This window comes from Gorilla gorilla, chromosome 2 (genome assembly GCF_029281585.2).
Source record: "Gorilla gorilla gorilla isolate KB3781 chromosome 2, NHGRI_mGorGor1-v2.1_pri, whole genome shotgun sequence".
Classification (NCBI taxonomy): Eukaryota; Metazoa; Chordata; class Mammalia; order Primates; family Hominidae; genus Gorilla; species Gorilla gorilla.
In genome coordinates, this window is record NC_086017.1 from 183381441 (window position 1) to 183399549 (window position 18109).

General features: G+C 39.5%; 1 protein-coding gene across 8 annotated transcripts in view; it reads left to right on the plus strand.

Moving 5' to 3' along the window:
- The window catches only part of FNDC3B (fibronectin type III domain containing 3B), a 361054-nt gene that overhangs the window by 258799 nt on the left and 84146 nt on the right, over positions 1-18109 (plus strand). For all 8 annotated transcript variants that reach the window (XM_031009318.3, XM_063704357.1, XM_055381469.2 and 5 more), the window contains 3 exons: positions 459-518; positions 9102-9240; positions 12565-12618. In XM_031009318.3, the coding sequence (XP_030865178.1) occupies positions 459-518; positions 9102-9240; positions 12565-12618 (253 nt within the window). The remainder of the gene's footprint in view (positions 1-458; positions 519-9101; positions 9241-12564; positions 12619-18109) is intronic.

Genomic DNA, 18109 nt, shown 5'->3' on the forward strand with positions numbered 1-18109 from the left:
TTGTTCGGTGCATTGGTAAGTGAGGAAGTGAGATTGTGATTTTTCTTAAGACAGTCCAGAGTTGAGATAATTGAGGTTCCTGCCAAGGTAAGTGTGGAAAGTGCCTTCTGTTAACAGCTGGTATGATCATTTTTATTCATTTGTTTGTTCATTCATTCATTTGCTTACTTAGTTACTTTTATGTATTTACTCGTAAGAAGTGATAAGATCTTTTAGAATTTTATTAGTAAGTTAACCATGCCATTTTCGAGATCTAAGATGGCATCATTAAAAAGAACCTGATTTTCTAGTCCCAAACAAATAATAATATCAAATAAGAAAGTTTATTTCTGGTTTATGGTGGAATCTGACATAATAGTTCATGAATTATTGTCAGTACATTACTGGACACCCAAATTCCAAATCTCGTTTGCTTTTGAAACTGGAATTAGCAACTAATGAATGCTTTTTCCTTACAGTGGAGAAGAATTAGAATGTAACCTGAAAGATCTTAGACCAGCAACAGATTATCATGTGAGGTGAGTCAGGATATAAGAGCCAAACTGTATTGGAGAATCCAGGTGGCTAAAGCAAAAACATGTACTCCATTTTAAGTTTTTGGTGAATGTTGCTTACCTTGCTGAAAGTTGTAGAACCATGGCTTATGGGCCATTCATTGACTCTCAAGAGCATCGTAATTGGGAAGACACAGAAGCGCTTCTGTGAACAGAAAAGTAGGTGTTAAATACTGAAAATCATTTTAAACATTTTAAAAGTAATTTTACATGGTCTTCTAAGATCTATTGGACTATGGTTTAACAGTTTCTTTCTATAAAACAAATGAAATTTTTGTTACCATGGGTATATCAGTGTTTCTTATAGACCATCATATAAACTGTATATTCAGACCAAATGACTGAAGAAGCCCTTTCCATGTTGCAAGCACACTGTTAGACCTTAAAAGCTGGTAGATTTTGAAAAAGACAAGTAATACAAGCATCAAATTATCTCTGACGAGAATTAACTCAATTTGGCTAAACAGTTAACCCATGTGGCATAGTATGTAGCCTGAAATCTCTCCTGTGATTTTCTGGAATCTCTACTGTGACTACTCTGGAAGGTAGGGCTAGCTTATTTTAGGAAGAAACCCAGCCAACCACAGATCTGTAAGGAGGAAAGTGTTATCTGAATTTTTTAGAGAAACCATCTGATTATTTAAAGATACATCCATCTATTTATTTGCCAATAAGCAGGTCTGAATATGACCCATAACACTAAAAAAATTTTTTTTTAATCTTTATTTTATCTAATATTTAAGTTCCCCAGAAAGTACAGTTTTATTTAACTGGATGTACAACAACACATTCTTTCCCTTTTTTTTTCAATTATATATGCATACATAAAGATTGCAGAATAAAATTGTAAGCATGAAATATACATCTATTATTATACTTTCCAAAGGTTAATTTACATCATGAGTTTCTTTGTGATTTCGGGATGAGGTTGGAGGCAAGGTAGCCTAGTAAGAAGAGCATATATGAATTACCAGGAGGCTTGAGTGTGAGTCTGGTTCTGCCCTGAACGGGCTGTTTTAACTTTGGTCAATTCACATAGAACGCTCTGCCATGATTTTCTCAGTTAAAAAAAAGTAGTAAAGCAAGGATGTGTGTTGAGGATGTAATATCTTATTAGCTGCATAAGTTCTTAAAAATAAGTTTAAAGCAATGTGTATCAGAGTAAGTTGTTTTGTTTTAAGGCATAAAGCACACATCTGCTTAGCTATCATGTTGTTTAGATGAGCTCTCTTGCAGCCATCTCCTCCTGTTTAAATCAAAACTGGATTTTGAGTCAATTAGCTTCCGCCCAAACATATTGAGCTTTTCACACACTCTGTACAAGAAGATCTGTGTAATTTGTGAAGCTAAGATGATAATAGAAATGGTTTAACCATTATTCAAAATGGTCAATTTAACAACAAACCAGAAAATGTAAAACCAGAAAATGTAAAAGTCATGTAAATGTTATCTATTATTCATTGTTAACATATGTTTCTTTCTGCTCCGTGCTTTAACAGTTTATTGTTCCTGTGGTTAGTAAAGGTTTACTCTATTAATTTCCTGCTCATTCATGAGCTTACAATATCCTTTTTAAGAAACTTAAATGTTATGAAGAGTCTTCTCTTTATTTACCATCCTGTCTGTTGTTCCATTTATTTTTTTTTTAAACCCTTATTACAAAGGGTAAATTTGAGAACACTTGCTCATCAGCTATTTTTACCGACAAAACCTGTGAACATCTTGAACTTCTGGGCAGATAGAGTAGTTAACGGATTCCCCAAAAGGAACAGGATGGGAGCATGAGGTGGTTACCATCTAGGGGCCTTGGGTCTAGAGTTTCTCCTGACACATGTGGGACTCCTTGCATTTGGCATTTGACACACATGTGACACCAAACACGTACAACCTAAGGTGCCACCAACTGTTATTTGTTCTACCTCTCTGCTTTCCAGGAAGATAGGAAGTTCTCTCTCCTTGGGGATGGTCAATTTTAGTATTTTTTTTAACATCCTTTCTCTCCTAATAAAAATGTCTATAGTCCAGATTTAGTCTTTGTGCACTGCCTAAGGCACAGTCCATATAGATCATACGTTCTTTTTCCTTTTACAGTCTTGTCTTTTTTAGGCTAGAGAAGAATCTTAACACTTGCAACTCTTTTTTAGATGTAGCTTCCTCTGCCTTGAATTGCTTCGGTGAGGCAGCATGATGCATAGTGGACATGGCTTGCAACTTGAAGTTAATGGCTCTGTCGTTTACTAAGGGTGTGTGCTTAAGCGAGCCATTGAAACTTCTTTGGTCTTGCTTTGTCATGTATAAAATGAGAATGATAATGACACCAGCCTCAGGAAAATAGGATGAGAGCAAATATATGTGCACATCTATTTTAGACCTGTAAAGTCATGTATAAGTGCTACCTTTTGGTTTTCCCAAGCTCATTGCAGTTTTTCCAAGCTCTGAAAATAAAAAGGACTTAATGATGCAAGTTCTTTGAATCTGTATATAGTTTGATCATATCACTCACATTTTTATTGAGATGAAGATGTATTTTACTTGACACTGAAAACAAGGAGCAAAATCTCTTTTTACAGTCCAGTTAATAATCTTAGTTCTGGGAATGTAAGCTTTTATCATGTAGAGTGGCCTCAAATATTTTAAATGTAGCAGTCACCTATAAGGCCTCAAAAGGCCGTGTGGAAATAGTTTCTTCACTAAATTTTCATAACAGCAACTACAGAAGAATTTCATTACTGGACAGCTGCAAAATAAACAATTACGCTGAGTGCAGTGGCTCACACCTGTAATCTCAGCATTTTGAGAGGTCAAGGCGAGAGAATGACTTGAGCCCAGGAGTTCAAGACTAGCCCAGGCAACATAATGAGACCTTGTCTCTACAAAAAATGAAAAATTAGCTGGGTATGGTGATGTATGCCTGTGGTCCCAGCTACTCAGGAGACTGAGGTGAGAGGATCGCTTGAGCAGAGAGGTTGAGGCTGTAGTGAGCCCTGATTGCAGCTGCTGCACTCCAGCCTGGGCAACAGCAGGAGACCTTGTCTCTAAATAAATAAATAAATAAGTGAATAAATTCCTTGCCATTTTTGTTTGTGCATTACCAATTTAGAAAGTGATGGAAGTCTGTAGAGCCAGTTATGAAAACTGAAATATTTCTTTTAGCAGCGCAAAACAAGGTACATTTTTTTCTTCCAACTCTTAATGTTGCAACATTTTGATTAAAAGTGTAAGATTTCTGTCTTAAATCATGTACTGAAGTCTCACCTAGACTTCTGTTCTTGTATTCCTTGTTACTTTTCATTTTGCTACTCTCAGTCTATCTTATTCACATTGATTGCTTGATATCTTCATATAATGCTTTTTCTCATTTTCAACTCCCCCCGCCCATCCCCGCCCTCATATTAGTATTATTGCATGAGTTCACCCATCAGACACACAAACCTTCTTCTTTTTCAATAGCAGTCTCAGTCGTGAAGCCCTGTCATTTAACTGCCTGGTACTTGCCTTCAGTTACTAGGCCAGAACAGCTCTTGCCACCAACTCACTGTTACTGGGAATTTATTGAGACTAGTGGCATCCTTTAGACAGTGCTGTAGCTCACATGCCTGTGGCTGCTCCAGTTGGCATCTGACATGCCATTTGAGCCAGATTCCACATGGAAAATTATATTCCAAGACATTTCGGGTTTACAAAATGTTTGTTCTTTTCCACTTTTACTATGAGTTTTTGTGTATCATTCTTACACGTCTGTTCAGTCACTATTTTTTTTTTCTCCTAATCTCCTAGTGGTGATTGAGGAAGATAATACCCCTCTATGATGCATACATTGATTAGCAAAATTTAGGAAGACCTTTATTAAAGGACCTTTATTAAAATCACTTTCATATTTGTTACCCTATTCTTAACACAAATAAATTTTTTTGGTTTAATGTTCATACAGTATTTCAAAGGAATCCATTTGTAATTGTCAAGATTATTCAGTGCTTCTGTAAAGGACATTGTGTTATGTATTGTATAAAGCCACTAATAAAAAATCTCCTGTCTCTGTGTGTGTATCTGTGAGAGAGAGAGTGTGTGTGTGTGAGTGTGTGTTTGTGTGTGCATGAGAGAGAGAGAGAGAGACAGAGAGACGAGAGATTGTGTGGAGAAAGGAGAAAAATCCAATATGTAAATAAATTACATTATATTTTAAATACTTATATATATAAATATGTAATTTTACAAACATGAACATTTATACATATATACATTTATTTGTACAAATAAATATGTATACATACACAAATGTATGCTGTGTATGCATCTGCCAGAAAAGTATATTTGTCTTTTAATTGGTAGTTCTGTAATTAATAATGGCATTACAATGACCATTTTACTGCGGGAGTCAACAATTTATATTTTTATCAGCAATAGGATAATCAGTAATTTGAGTGATGGAATGGATAGCAATTTCATGAAAATTTTGAAGCAGTTTTCTAGTCATCCGCCTAAACAATTTGGCAAACAAGTTGCCCAGAGATGATATCATATAATGACATTTCCCAGAAAAATTGTGCAATGAAACATTTCCAAAAATATGGTTGACAAGCACAGTGAAGGATTATAAAATACATGTTATTGACCAGAAATTGTGGCTCCTAGTATGTTACATTGTGCTAGAAAAAGTTGGAGGCATACTTCTGAAATTCTTGGAGCACCTGTTTCCTAAGCATTTAGCCAGGATTTAAGCTGAAACAAATGTGAAAACAAGATTAATTATATTGTTAGAAAAATGTTTTCTTTTCTTGGGATAAATGCAACAAAAACTGAACTGTTTGCTGACTTATTTAACCCAAGAAACTGACCATACTCTACAGATACTCCTTTTACATGATGATATTTATGGACAACTCATTGCCATTATGTGAAAAAAAAAATATTGCAGTATTCTTTAAAAATGTAGCATCATTAGCAGAGATTTTTCTTTTCTATAAAAGTTATTGGTAAAAATGTTGCTAGTCACTATTACAGTAAGTTGCTGTCCATTTACTGAACTACTATAATTGACAGATGTAATCAAGGGATACTTAAGTGTGGTGCCAATTTTTGTACTATATGCAGCATACTTATATTGCCATACAAAATGGATCTTTTTTCCCTTGCTGACAAAATATTATGTGTGAAAAGCATTGACCCTTAGCATAACATTGTTTAAGATTAAAGGCCAGAAAAATAACTAACTCCATCTGGCCCATACAACTATCTGTTTTCAACAACCTCAAATTTCTAACCTGCATCAGGTTCTTTTACTTTTATCCTCACTGCCATCCTCCCAGCCTGGCCACCAGGAGTCTCCATCACTTATGACTCTCCAGCCTAGGAGGTATGGATTGCTGCCTCCAAGAATCCCACTAAAAATGAACAAAGAATTTACTAAGACCAAATTTACCTTTCCCCAGACAACTGACTGCATCCTGCTAGTACTTTGCAGGCTGTTTCCCTGCCTCCCTCTGTCTGCTCTATTATCCAGATGGATTTTTGGCGGTGGCTGTTTTTGTGAACATATAGGACCTGATCTGCCTGGGTATACTTCTGCATTTGTAGGCAAATGCCCAGTCATTGCAAAGTGACCTACTTACTGGGTGGAGGCAGAGAACCTAAACAGCTAAACTGGATTGGGCAAGGGTCAGCGGAAAAGCAGTCTCAGTGCTGTGGAGACAGTAGGAATGATGGGGACTCTAGCGAACTCTTCAGCACCTGCTCCATCTAAAGCGGGGAGCTGCCCACAGATTTAGCTCATTACTACAGGGCAGGAAAGAGGGCCGAGTGAGGCCAGGTGCAGTGGCTTACGCCTGTAATCCCAGCACTTTGGGAGGCCAAGGTGGGTGGATCACCTGAGGTCAGGTGTTCAAGACCAGTCTAGCCAACGTGGTGAAACCCCCATCTCTACAGAAATACAAAAATTAGTCAGGCATGATGGCAAGTGCCTGTAATCCCAGGCACTCAGGGGGCTGAGGCAGGAGACTCACTTGAACCTGGGAGGCAGAGGTTGCAGTAAGCCGAGATCATGCCATTGCACCCCAGCCTGGGCGACAGAGCGAGACTTCATCTCAAAAAAAAAAAAAAGCCAAGTGTTGCTAAAACCTTGAATTTTTAAGAGAAGCCAGAAGTTTGGTTTTTAAAATGAGAGCGCTCCAGATATTTTTCAGTGAAGGCTTAATTTTTACTTTTTTATTTCAAAAAATGTTAGATATAGTCAGAAGTAGATAGTAGTTTAGATAGCAGTAGTTTAATGAACTCTCATCACTCAACTTCTGTTACCTCATTGTCCTCACTTACCTCTCCCCTGCCCTGATGATTTTGAAGGTTCAGACATCATACTATTTCACCTGTAAACTATATTACCATCATCACACACACCTGAAATGTCTTCACAATCCGGGAACTGTTCCCATTTCCTCAGTTCTAAGAATGAAGATTTTGTTTCTTTAGTTTGTTGTAATTGGAATTCAAATGTGTGAATATGTGGTTTGGTTGATATGTCTTAAATGTATTTTAATCCATTGATTTTTCCCTTTATCTTTTTCTCTTTCTTGCAACTTGTTTGTTAGATTAATTTGTTTGTCCTGTAGAGTCTTCCACAAGTATGAATTTGGCTGACCGCATCCGTATTGTGTTGCTTAATATTATTCTCCTGTCCTCTATATTTCCCATAAAGCGATGAAGAGGTTTAATCAGATACAGGTTCAGTTTTTCTGCCAAGACAGTTTTATTGGTAGTGACATAGTCCTTTATTAGGAATGCATGGTGTCTGGTTGTCTCTTTTTGTGATGGTCATTGCCTGTATCTTTTAATTCATAGGTGGCTCTAATACTTCAAAACATTATGTTTTTGCACACTGCTACCACACATACACATGTGTCTTGGGTCAGATGCAACCCATGAGTCACCTGTTGGAGAATTCTGTGTATCAAAGTTCAGGCTTGAGCCCTGCCCATGTCTGGAACATGTTGTGATTCATTTAAAGTAACTTACTCCCAGTGAGCCCATCCTGACACAGGGAAATGATCTTACCAGATCTACCATTTAGTTTTATATTATCACGTGCCTAGTTACAGTGCGTGCAAAAAGGACCTTTTCCTTCATCAGAGGTTGGGTGGAGAGCATCCTAATGATAAGCATTATTTGTTTGGATCAAATTTCATGCTGTCCTCCCATAAGGCAAATATATCAAATATGTAATATGTATGTATTTTTATCTTTTGAGGTACAAAGTAGACATATCTATTAGTGCCTTTGACGTATGGCCTCTATGAATTTTTCATGATGGACTTTGTGGAGAAATGACTTTGCAAATCACACACACACTTGGGACCTATCTTCCATAATGTTGTTATCTTTATCTGTTGTTTGTGTTCATTGGGTAGAGCTAAGGGAAGTGGATTGTGGTGTTTAGAGGAACATGATTGCAGGATGAACAAGGGGAATAGGCAATACCGTATATACTGGTTAGACTTCCAGGGATGAATACCATTGATCCAAATTTCTAGCTGTGTGGCCTTGGGAAATTTACTTCATCTCTGTGTTTCCTTCTGTCTGCAATGGGTAATAAGATTTCCCTACCTCAGAGAGGGTGGCTATAAGAATTAAGGGCTCAATATCTATTTGCCAACTCTGTGAATAGTTTAATCCTTGCATCTGTTTTAGGCAGCAAAGGGTTCTGTGTTGTTGTTGTTTTTTAAGAGTGCATTTTCAATTTTGAAAAAATAAATTCCCAATATATATAAAAAAATGGAATAGTAGGAAGGTGATAAAAATCAGCATAGCCCTATTTTATGCTATTCGAAGAGTGTGGCATTAATAGCATGTTCTGTGCTTTTTCTTCATGGCTTCTCTGGAGAAATCAGGCACATACGTTGCAGTGTTGAGCCAAACATTTTAGTGTACAGACCGAACATCTTTAATCTTGGCTTCATGTATAAGAGTTAAATATTCACGTGGATTAAACTGTACCTGAACACTGTTTTTGTTGAATTAGAGAAAGTCACACTTGTTAGCTTCTCTGTGAAACATCCCTAGTTTTACATAAATGTGTACAGTATTAAATGTAGTTCAAAGATGATATCTATCCTGTTTGTACTTTTATGCTTTCTCTCCAGTCTGTGGAGTCTTATTACTGTTTCTTTTGCCTTTTTATCCAGCTCTTAACTCTTAGCCTTTTTCCAGATAAAGTCAACCAGAGAGTAGCTCATGGGGTTTTAGAACATATATTTGGAGATCGTTCTGGGGGTTAAGGTTTATTTTCTTACTTAGAATAATCTCTTCTAGTCAGTAGATCCTGCCTATCTTGAAATGGAGCTGGGTGGCACAAACTGAGACAAATACCTGTTGGGATGACTGTCCCCTGTTAACGCTAACCATAGGTCAGGACAAGACCAACAGATAAGAGCAAGAGCATGATACTCACTCCGTAAGAAATTCTGTTCATCTACAGAAAGCCTTAGGGTGAAACAAAGATAAGAATCCTGGTCTTCTATGATGAGTCACTGCCACTGACTGTGTCTGTTTTGTTTTCAGGGTGTATGCCATGTACAATTCCGTAAAGGGATCCTGCTCCGAGCCTGTTAGCTTCACCACCCACAGCTGTGCACCCGAGTGTCCTTTCCCCCCTAAGCTGGCACATAGGAGCAAAAGTTCACTAACCCTGCAGTGGAAGGTGGGTAGCTCAAAGCATCAAGAATCGTCTCAATTGAAAAATTAGCCAGGTGTGGTGGCACGTGTTTCTAGTCCCAGCTACCTGGGAGGCTGAGGAGGGGGGATCACTTGAACCCAGGAGTTTCAAGGCTGCAGTGAGCCATGATCACGCCACTGCACTCCAGCCTGGGCAACAGAGAAAGAGTCTCGAGTTAATATAAGGTCAGTCTATAGCCATTTGAAATATTTTTTAGCACGACTCTAGTCTTGTGATATGTTTGGTTTTCTGCATAGTAAGTATGTGCAACCAATTGTTATATCGAAAGTTGTCATTTCTGTAAGAGTTGGGCAAAGGGGTGGGAGGAGGGAACTGCAAAATCTAGCTTTAGCTTTTTTTTGCAGCAGTATTTTCTAAATGTCTGCAGGTCATAAGCAATACGTATAAGTGATATAGGTACTTAAAATACCTACATCTTATCACTTTCTAATAGTCTAGCTCATTTCAACAAACATTTGAGGACTTTAGCAAAAAGTTTTTATCAAGAAAGATTCAGAGATAAAGTAGTTTTATGGCCCTTTTGGCACATTTCAGTGGTGATACTGAAATGTTTAATACATAAAACAACCTAGAACATTTAGTGATCTAAACTATGTTAGTACTTCATTAAGTTTCACTACTTAGGCCATACATCAGTCAGGATTACTAATTATTTAAGAAAAAAAGACTGAATTATATATTTTCATGCAGTACAATTCACTGGCTAAAAATAGCTGTTACCAAAGAGAGATCATATTGCCCCTTCCTCAAGAGGCATCACTAGCTTGTTAATCATAGTTGTGTGTTTGTGAGAAAACAGTAGATTGTTATCAATCTCTATAGCAGTTATTTCTCTACATCAATATTTTAAAATATAATTTAAAATGTAAAATAGATGGAGGTAGAGATAAAGATTTAGGGTTTGGGGGGAGAATAGTAATGTGTGAAAGAAAGAAAATGGCTAGGAAGATCCATTATTAGTGAAGAAATATTTTATCTTTTCATTTCTGGCCCAGAGAGTCAGGTTGATCTAGGGAGCTGATGAAAGCAATTGAGAGTAGTGGTTAGCAGCAAAGCATGGGCCTCAGTTGATCCCTCTCAGGTGGGCAGCTGCATTCTCATAGCCAGTGGCCAGCATTGAGTGTGTTACTTGGACAGAAGCAAAGTTTAAACTGGCTTAGAATCTGAACTATTTTATTTTCTTTCCTGGCTTCCAGGGATAATCCAGGTCAGTGATTCCCCACCTTTTCAGAGTTTTAACACCCAACTGGCATCATTGTTTAATTCCTTAGAGTATACACATCCATTTAAAAAATGTGCTCTATATTTACACATACATATGTAAATATATCTTTGTAAGGAAAGAATTAAAATCCATTTTGTTTGGAAAATATAAGAACTCGTCTTTAGATGACCTGAGGGATCCCGGGGTCTTATAAACCTAAAGTTGGGAATCACTGATGCATACTCTGCTTAAAACCTGGATGAATTTCAGGTCTCAGGCAGACCAGCAACTTCAAGAAAGAATTTTCTTATTAGGAGGAAAACGCTTCACATTTTCTTTCTCCCTTTCCTCAATTGTAAATCAGAAACATACTCTTGTTCCATTCAGTCATGTACAAACTTGAAAGTTCTGGACTTAGTTCAGTTTTCATTTAAATGTCCTTAGAACAGATTCCCTGATCAAAGTGCTCCAGGTGGGGGCACAAGGACAGGGGAACATTCTCTGGCTGCCAGTCTGTCCTTGAATCCACAAAGACGCTGAAAGCACTAAAGATCTGACATCTTTTTGTTCGTCAGCAACAGTTATTACTTACAAGGAGATGAGGCAAAACAAAAACCTAAGTCAGTGTACCCACCCTCAAGGAATTAAGGGACTAGTAGTGGGGTAGGATATCATCAAAGAAACTACCAAAGAACAGCTTTTTTTTTGAGTTCTCATCTTAGAGATGGGTTCTCATCTTAGAGAACTTTGATTTTGTCAGTTATTTATAACTTTAAGTGCATCACTATCGTCTCCTCCAGATTGAGCCTGCAAGAGCCTAAAATAACAGTTTAGGACTTAGAGCACTCACCTGAGATCTGAGTTTTGGGACTCAGAGATTGTGTGACTCTAAAGAGAGAAGGAAAGGAAGGAGAGGGAGAAGAATTTCATTATTAATTTAACTACCATTTACTGGGCCCCTGAGGTTTTATTACTAACCATAATAGAGCAATAACAACTGTTTACTGAGTGCTTCCTACAAAACTGGGTAGTTTAGTAGGTGATTTACATATTCTCCCAATTATTTATCATACCTATCTATTCTTGGAACATGAAATTAGTTGTTGATATTGATATTAAACAGCTAGCACCAGACCACATGCGACAAACAGCCGAGGTAGGATTCAGATACATCTCAGGGGAAGCTGAGCTGCCTTTTGCCAGGGATAAGGCATGTGCTGTTTGTTGGGCTCTTGCTCTTTCCTAGGGAAGAGTCGGCCTTGGCATGTTTTTGAAGTGGGAGACACGATCCGACTCCTCTTCCTGGTTGCTTCCCCCAACTTGTAGTTCCACTGTCTCTCTAGATCTGTCTACCCTAATGCTCCAAGAGACCCCACTGCGGCATCACTTGTAGCTCTTGGAATCCTGAAAAGCATTCTTTTCTCCAGAGTTCTTTACTTCCCTTCCCATTGTTAAAAACCCACTTTCTCAGTGAAGCAGATCTCAGCATGCTTTTTAAGAGGAAAGCAAATGATGAAACTTCCCTCTGCTAACGTATGAAGGATGAATAGCCTCTAGTCATCTATCCAGAGGATCACATTTTTTCCCCATTTTTTAAAAAGAGGAACCTTAATGTCGCTGATGGCTTTCTAATCTTAAGTACTTTTAAAAAATTAAAAAGCTGTATGTGGGATGTTATAAAAAGAAAGGCTTGACTGTGCTCCACCACACCTCCAGCAGTGCCTGTGTTTCTCAGCTGCCTTGTTCTCACTCTACGCTTGAATTCAAAGTCCCTCTTCAAAGTCCTATCCCCAGAGGAAGTAGCGTACCATAAGGGTGTAAAAAGGGAGAGGTGGTAGTGGTGGTAGGCCGGTTTGGCTATTTCTGGAGTATGATTTATTCATAGTGGGGACTCTCTCTACCGTTGAGGTATGTCAAAGTTAGTGTATGATGATGATTGACCAAGGAACGCAGGAACCATCAGCTTTATCCCCCTGAGGGGAGAGCACAGGACTATCATAGACACTGTGTGTGAGCCAGGTGGATAACTCATAAGTTTTGTCTGTGAACAACTTTCTCTAATCTCATGTTACTATTTTTTTTAGGCACCAATTGACAATGGTTCAAAAATCACCAACTACCTTTTAGAGTGGGATGAGGTAAGCTTATTTTCATATTCACCCATCTAAAACACCATTTCAAAAACAAAATTAACTGAACAAATGCCATCTTATTCTTTTATAAGACATGCTAAACACAGAAAAAAGGAATGCTAGTAGAGAAATTTAACTCAATAGTTATTGACTATGGAAAATGAAGTAGATTGAAGTAGTATTATGAGTTGTGTATTGAAATATATGTACCTGGCTTGTTTGCAAGCACTACTGCTGAAAGAAAAAAAGTGGGGTCTTATCTATTTTGGATCTCCAGTGTCTAGCCGGCCAATAATTTGTATTAAAAATTGACTGCTTTGTCATCTTGACTGCTCAGATGATTTTGATAAGGTAAAACACACTGCCGCTTGGAAAGCATAATTTGCTTTTCCTTTTTGAATGCCATGTATGTACTTTGGTGTTGCACTGTTGAGTGGCCTCTGTGAGAGCAGAGCAGTACATAGAAGTCACATTCTACCCATGTGCGAGTGCCCTGTGGGTTAGAACGTCCTGTATCAGATGCCCCCCTTGCTGTTCATGTCACCAGAGGCCCTTGGAAGGTATCTACGGTGGAGTGTCCTTATTCTCTAAGCCACTGTGTGCCGACTGGTGGACCCAGTGCATTTCTCGCCTAGCTAACTCTACACACAGAATCTCGGGCAGGAAACACTTGACCTAGAAGCCTTTCATTTCTAAAAAGCAACTGTAGGTCGGGCGCGATGACTCACGCCTGTAATCCCAGCACTTTGGGAGGCCAAGGCAGGTGGATCACGAGGTCAGGAGATCAAGACCATCCTGGCTAACACGATGAAACACTGTCTCTACTAAAAATACAAAAAAAAAAAAAAAATTAGCCGGGCGTGGTGGCGGGCGCCTGTAGTCCCAGCTACTCGGGAGGCTGAGGCAGGAGAATGCTGTGAACCCAGGAGGCAGAGCTTGCAGTGAGCCAAGATCGCACCACTGCACTCCAGCCTGGGCGACAGAGCAAGACTCCGTCTCAAAAAGAAAAAAAAAAAAAAGCAACTGTACTTTTTGTTCCTGTAGATCTTAATTGTATTTATTCATTTGCCCCCACTTTATGCTTTCTCTGGTTGAGAAATTGGCTAAGGATTTTAAGAATAAGAAATGTGGAATTTGGGGAGAAATGCAAGTTAGCTAGCCTTTGTGACTTAAATTTGGAGAGATTGAAAGATTTAGAACTTAGGCAAAAAATGACTTGGCAAGTATGGAAAAATATTTTAACCAAATGTAAAAGGAAAACTGGATGGAATTCCCATGATGAAATTTTGATGTGAAAGAGAGGTCCGTCATCACTTTCTGCAGAAGCATATTTTCCCATCTGGGTTGCATCTGAACAGCTAGAGTTCCAAGTTACCCAAAACAACCGTCTGTTGTTCTTAGGATCGTTTCGAATAGCTTGTACATGCAGGTTGGTAAAATCTCAGCCTTAACCCGTACATTCTACAGATTAGGTGGATTTTATTTTAAGGTGGTTTAATTAGAAAGTGAAACCACCTCTCCAGCCCTTAGAGGTTTTTATAGTCAGTCAGGAATGTTGGAAAGAAACTCGAATGACCTGTGAGCATATAGTAACATCTTCCCATCTCTTCCTCTTTGTAAAAACAGGTGACCGTTTAATGAAAGTCTCTTTTTATATGTTGATTTGTTGCACTCACCTTGTTTTTTCTCATGTCTTGAGGTTCACCAGTACAGAAAAGGCATTTTTTTTTTTTCCAGATATCTTCTTAGGGCACTGTGTGTGTATGTGCGTGCATGCACACACTCGTGCATGCGTATGAATCCTGTGTTTTTTTACTGCTTCTCTGCCTAAGACCATGAGTTCCTAAGTTAAGGAAGGCCAAAAAAGTTGAATACATACCTCAGTGGGAAACCTCCAAAGAAAACTCGGGTGCTGCAGGAAATGGTAACTCAGTTACCATTGCTCAGTTCCTCATCCCTTCCCTTAGAATTTGAAATGAGAGTGTCGTAGCTGATGATGCTGAGAGGAAGGATGCCACAGCCTCTGCTGAAACAGGACAGGCCACGTCTGATGACTTTTTATGTTCAGCATGGTCCATTACAGGCTAGCGGTCAAAAAATGTTAAATGGCTGAGTTTTGCCCTCTACCTTTCTCCTACTTGATCTCCTTCCAACTTTTCCTCTCACTTTTCTTAATTCCCTTCCCTCTTCTTTCCCCTTTTTCTCTCCCACCTTCAAATTCCTGCTGGTATCAGCTCTGTTGAGCTTTGCTGAAGATTCCAGGTTAATCGACTCTCATCCACCATGGATCTTTTGCCAACATAGGAATCCTTTTACATTCTGTGGCTTAATGTCCACTTTCTAGACATCTCCTGCCCCCTCAATTCTAAGGCACTCCCTTGCCTTTGGGTGCAATGAGCTTCCTGGCAGGAGAGGATAATTGAAAGAACACCAAGATTAGGAAATATGGGTTCTGTTCTGAGTTTTATGCTGGGCAGCTTGACCTCTCTGGTCCTTAGTTTTTTCCATCTGTGAAATGGTGACTAGATTAGTTCACCAGCTTGTGTGCATTTACATTATTTATGCTCTCACAAAACGGATTATTTAGGATTGTCTCTTCTGACAAGAGAATATTTGGAATCATTTTCACTGTTCATTAATTATTTCAGCATTTATGGAGTGTGCTCCTCAGTAGTCCACATTGCACATTGTCCTATGAGGGATCTGTGACGTAGTAAAGATAACTGTGATAGCTGTGATAGCTGAAAAAGCAAACGTACGCCTATCCTCTTGTTGTGCTTTTAAACAGACACAAATAAAACACGTTGCCATATGCTTCTCAAATTGTTCTGTCCAGTAGCTTCTTTGCTTTGTATTATACCCCTTTCATTTCCTATCCCCTTATGAAGATGAAAAAATTGTGCTATCGGGTTTCCTGGCAATGAGAATTCAAGCAGTAGTAACAAGTTCATTCCTGCCCATCCTGTCATTTCAGAAGTGAAGTTTCTGACAGAACAGTCTGGCAGTCTGTGTTTCTCAATTTAGAGCCAAGTTGAGGATCAGTAGCACTCTTGAGAGTAGCTCACTTGGGTTGGTCTTTGGATCCCACATTCCTATGCTATACAGGCCTTAGCTTCAAGAAGGAAACAGGAGAACGGCATCTGATCTGTAGAAAGTGTGAACACATAAGGCTCTGGCCATCCCTCTGAATCCTTCTGCCGGTAGTTTCTACAGCCAGGTGCATCTCTTTGGTACCAGGACTGTTTCCAGACTCTGCCTTAATAGAAGGCAGTGAGGCAGGAGAATGGGAAGTGGATGTTTTGCTGGAATCACCCTTTCCCCACCCCTCCCCTCTCTAAGAGCCACAGCTCTCCACTCCTCTCCTCTTCAAGGATATCTGCTCCAGCCACACACCCATAAACCTGTCTGCCATCCAGGGAGCTGAAGAAACAAACTTAGATCGCAGAAAGTTTTTGAGGTGCACAGAGACACAAATCACTGCCTGAGAGTGAGACAGTGCTGCTCAGAGTCTTGAAGAAGGTTGTGTTCAGGCATATCTCTGCTCTGGCACCTGGTCTGAGAATCATGACTTTGAGGTGAGGTTGCCTCATCTCCATATATGCAACCACTAATGTCCAGGTATCCCCTGCAGCCCCATATTTTTATTACAGTATAACAGCATGGATTAGAGTTCCAGAATACTTTAGTCTTTTGTTGTTTGTAGTCACCTTTGCAATAAAATGAGTAGAGTAAAATTTTGACAGTGTTGGTTAAACAAGAAGACAGGGCATCAAGCCCAGCTTTCAAGCCTCTTAAAAAAAGACTTCCATGGAAAAAGAGCAGCAGCCTTTATTTCTGCTGAGATTAGGAATGCTGTGCTGAGTTGACCTTCATGGGAAGATCCACCTTAATCAGCAGCTAACTATATGCTGGGCTCTGAAGTACAAGGGCAGGTGGAACCCTAATGGGGAGCAGAAAACAGAAACGCATTACAGTACAGGGGAAATCTGATACACCATCTCTCCTCTCTTAAATTCACTGTCATTAATTTTACATCACTGTAGCATAGAATTCACTTGGAAATTACTCGTTAATAGTTCTATACTAGGGTTAACTGCCTGTTATTTCTCCATTAATAACTAGCTAGACAACATCTTAATTTTTAAATCAATACAAGAAGTTACTATGACTATGAAATGGTAATTAGCAGCTAAAAACGGAATTTACAGCTGGGCGCGGTGGCTCACGCCTGTAATCCTAGCACTTTGGGAGGCCCAGGCGTCTGGATTGCCTGAGCTCAGGAGTTTGAGACCAGCCTGGGCAACATGATGAAACCTCGTCTCTACTAAAATACAAAAAATTAGCTGGGCATGACAGTGGGTGCCTATAGTCCCAGCTCCTTGGGAGGCTGAGGCAGGAGAATTGCTAGAACCCGGGAAGCAGAGGTTGCAGTGAGCCAAGATCGCACCACTGCGCTCCAGCCTGGGCGACAGAGCGAGACTTGTCTCTGAAAAGAAAAAAAAGGAATTTACAGGTGTCATTGGCTTTTCAGCTGTGGCCTTCAGTTTCGATTTTCACCTGAAACAGGTCAGTTTTTATTACTTGAGAAGGTGTGGCCATTCCTTGCCAAGTTCCCTTGTGGTGACTCGTGAGCTTTAGTGTTTAGAGCCATGGGGTTTAATAACTGACCCCGCATTTTTGTAGATTTTTAGCTGCTTTCCTCCTTCAGGAGACACCCCATTATGAGCAGAAAGGCAGAAGGTCATTTTCAAGTCTTTTTCACTTGAACGTTAGATGAGTCACATCACATTTTTATTTCACAGTGTCCCCGCCCCCGTGTTTACACTTTAATCTACAAGCACTTGTCATTCTGATGGGTAGCAGAAAGCACATCAGAAGCTCCTAAAAAGGAGCTTGTTTAACAGCAAAACAACGGCTAGATGCTAGATTTTTCAAGGTATAGGTTTTTTCCACAATGGAGAGTCAGTGAGAGGGGGAAGTCGGACACCATGCTTGAGATACTATACCCATTGGCCGCACCCACACTAATCCCTTTGACTGCCCATCTTTTTTGGGCACCCTTCCAAGCTACATTGACCCTGCATTGCTTCTCTTTTTCTTCTTCTTTCTTCTTCTTTTTTTTTTTTTTTTGAGATGGAGTTTTACTCTTGTTGCCCAGGCTGGAGTGCAACGGCACAATCTCAGCTCACTGCAACCTCTGTCTCTCAGGTTCAAGCGATTCCCCTGCCTCGGCCACCCGAGCAGCTGAGATTACAGGTGCCTGCCACCACGCCCAGCTAATTTTTATATTTTTAGTATGTTTCACCATGTTGGCCAGGATGTTCTCCAACTCCTTACCTCAGGTGATCCACCCAGCTCGGTTTCCCAAAGTGCTGGGATTACAGGTGTGAGCCACCATGCCCAGCCCTGCTTCTTTTCTTGATGACATATCACTATCTAGCGGAGGTGGGAGTTTTTCTCTAGAAGAAGCTATGGGAGAAGGATTGAGGATATAGAG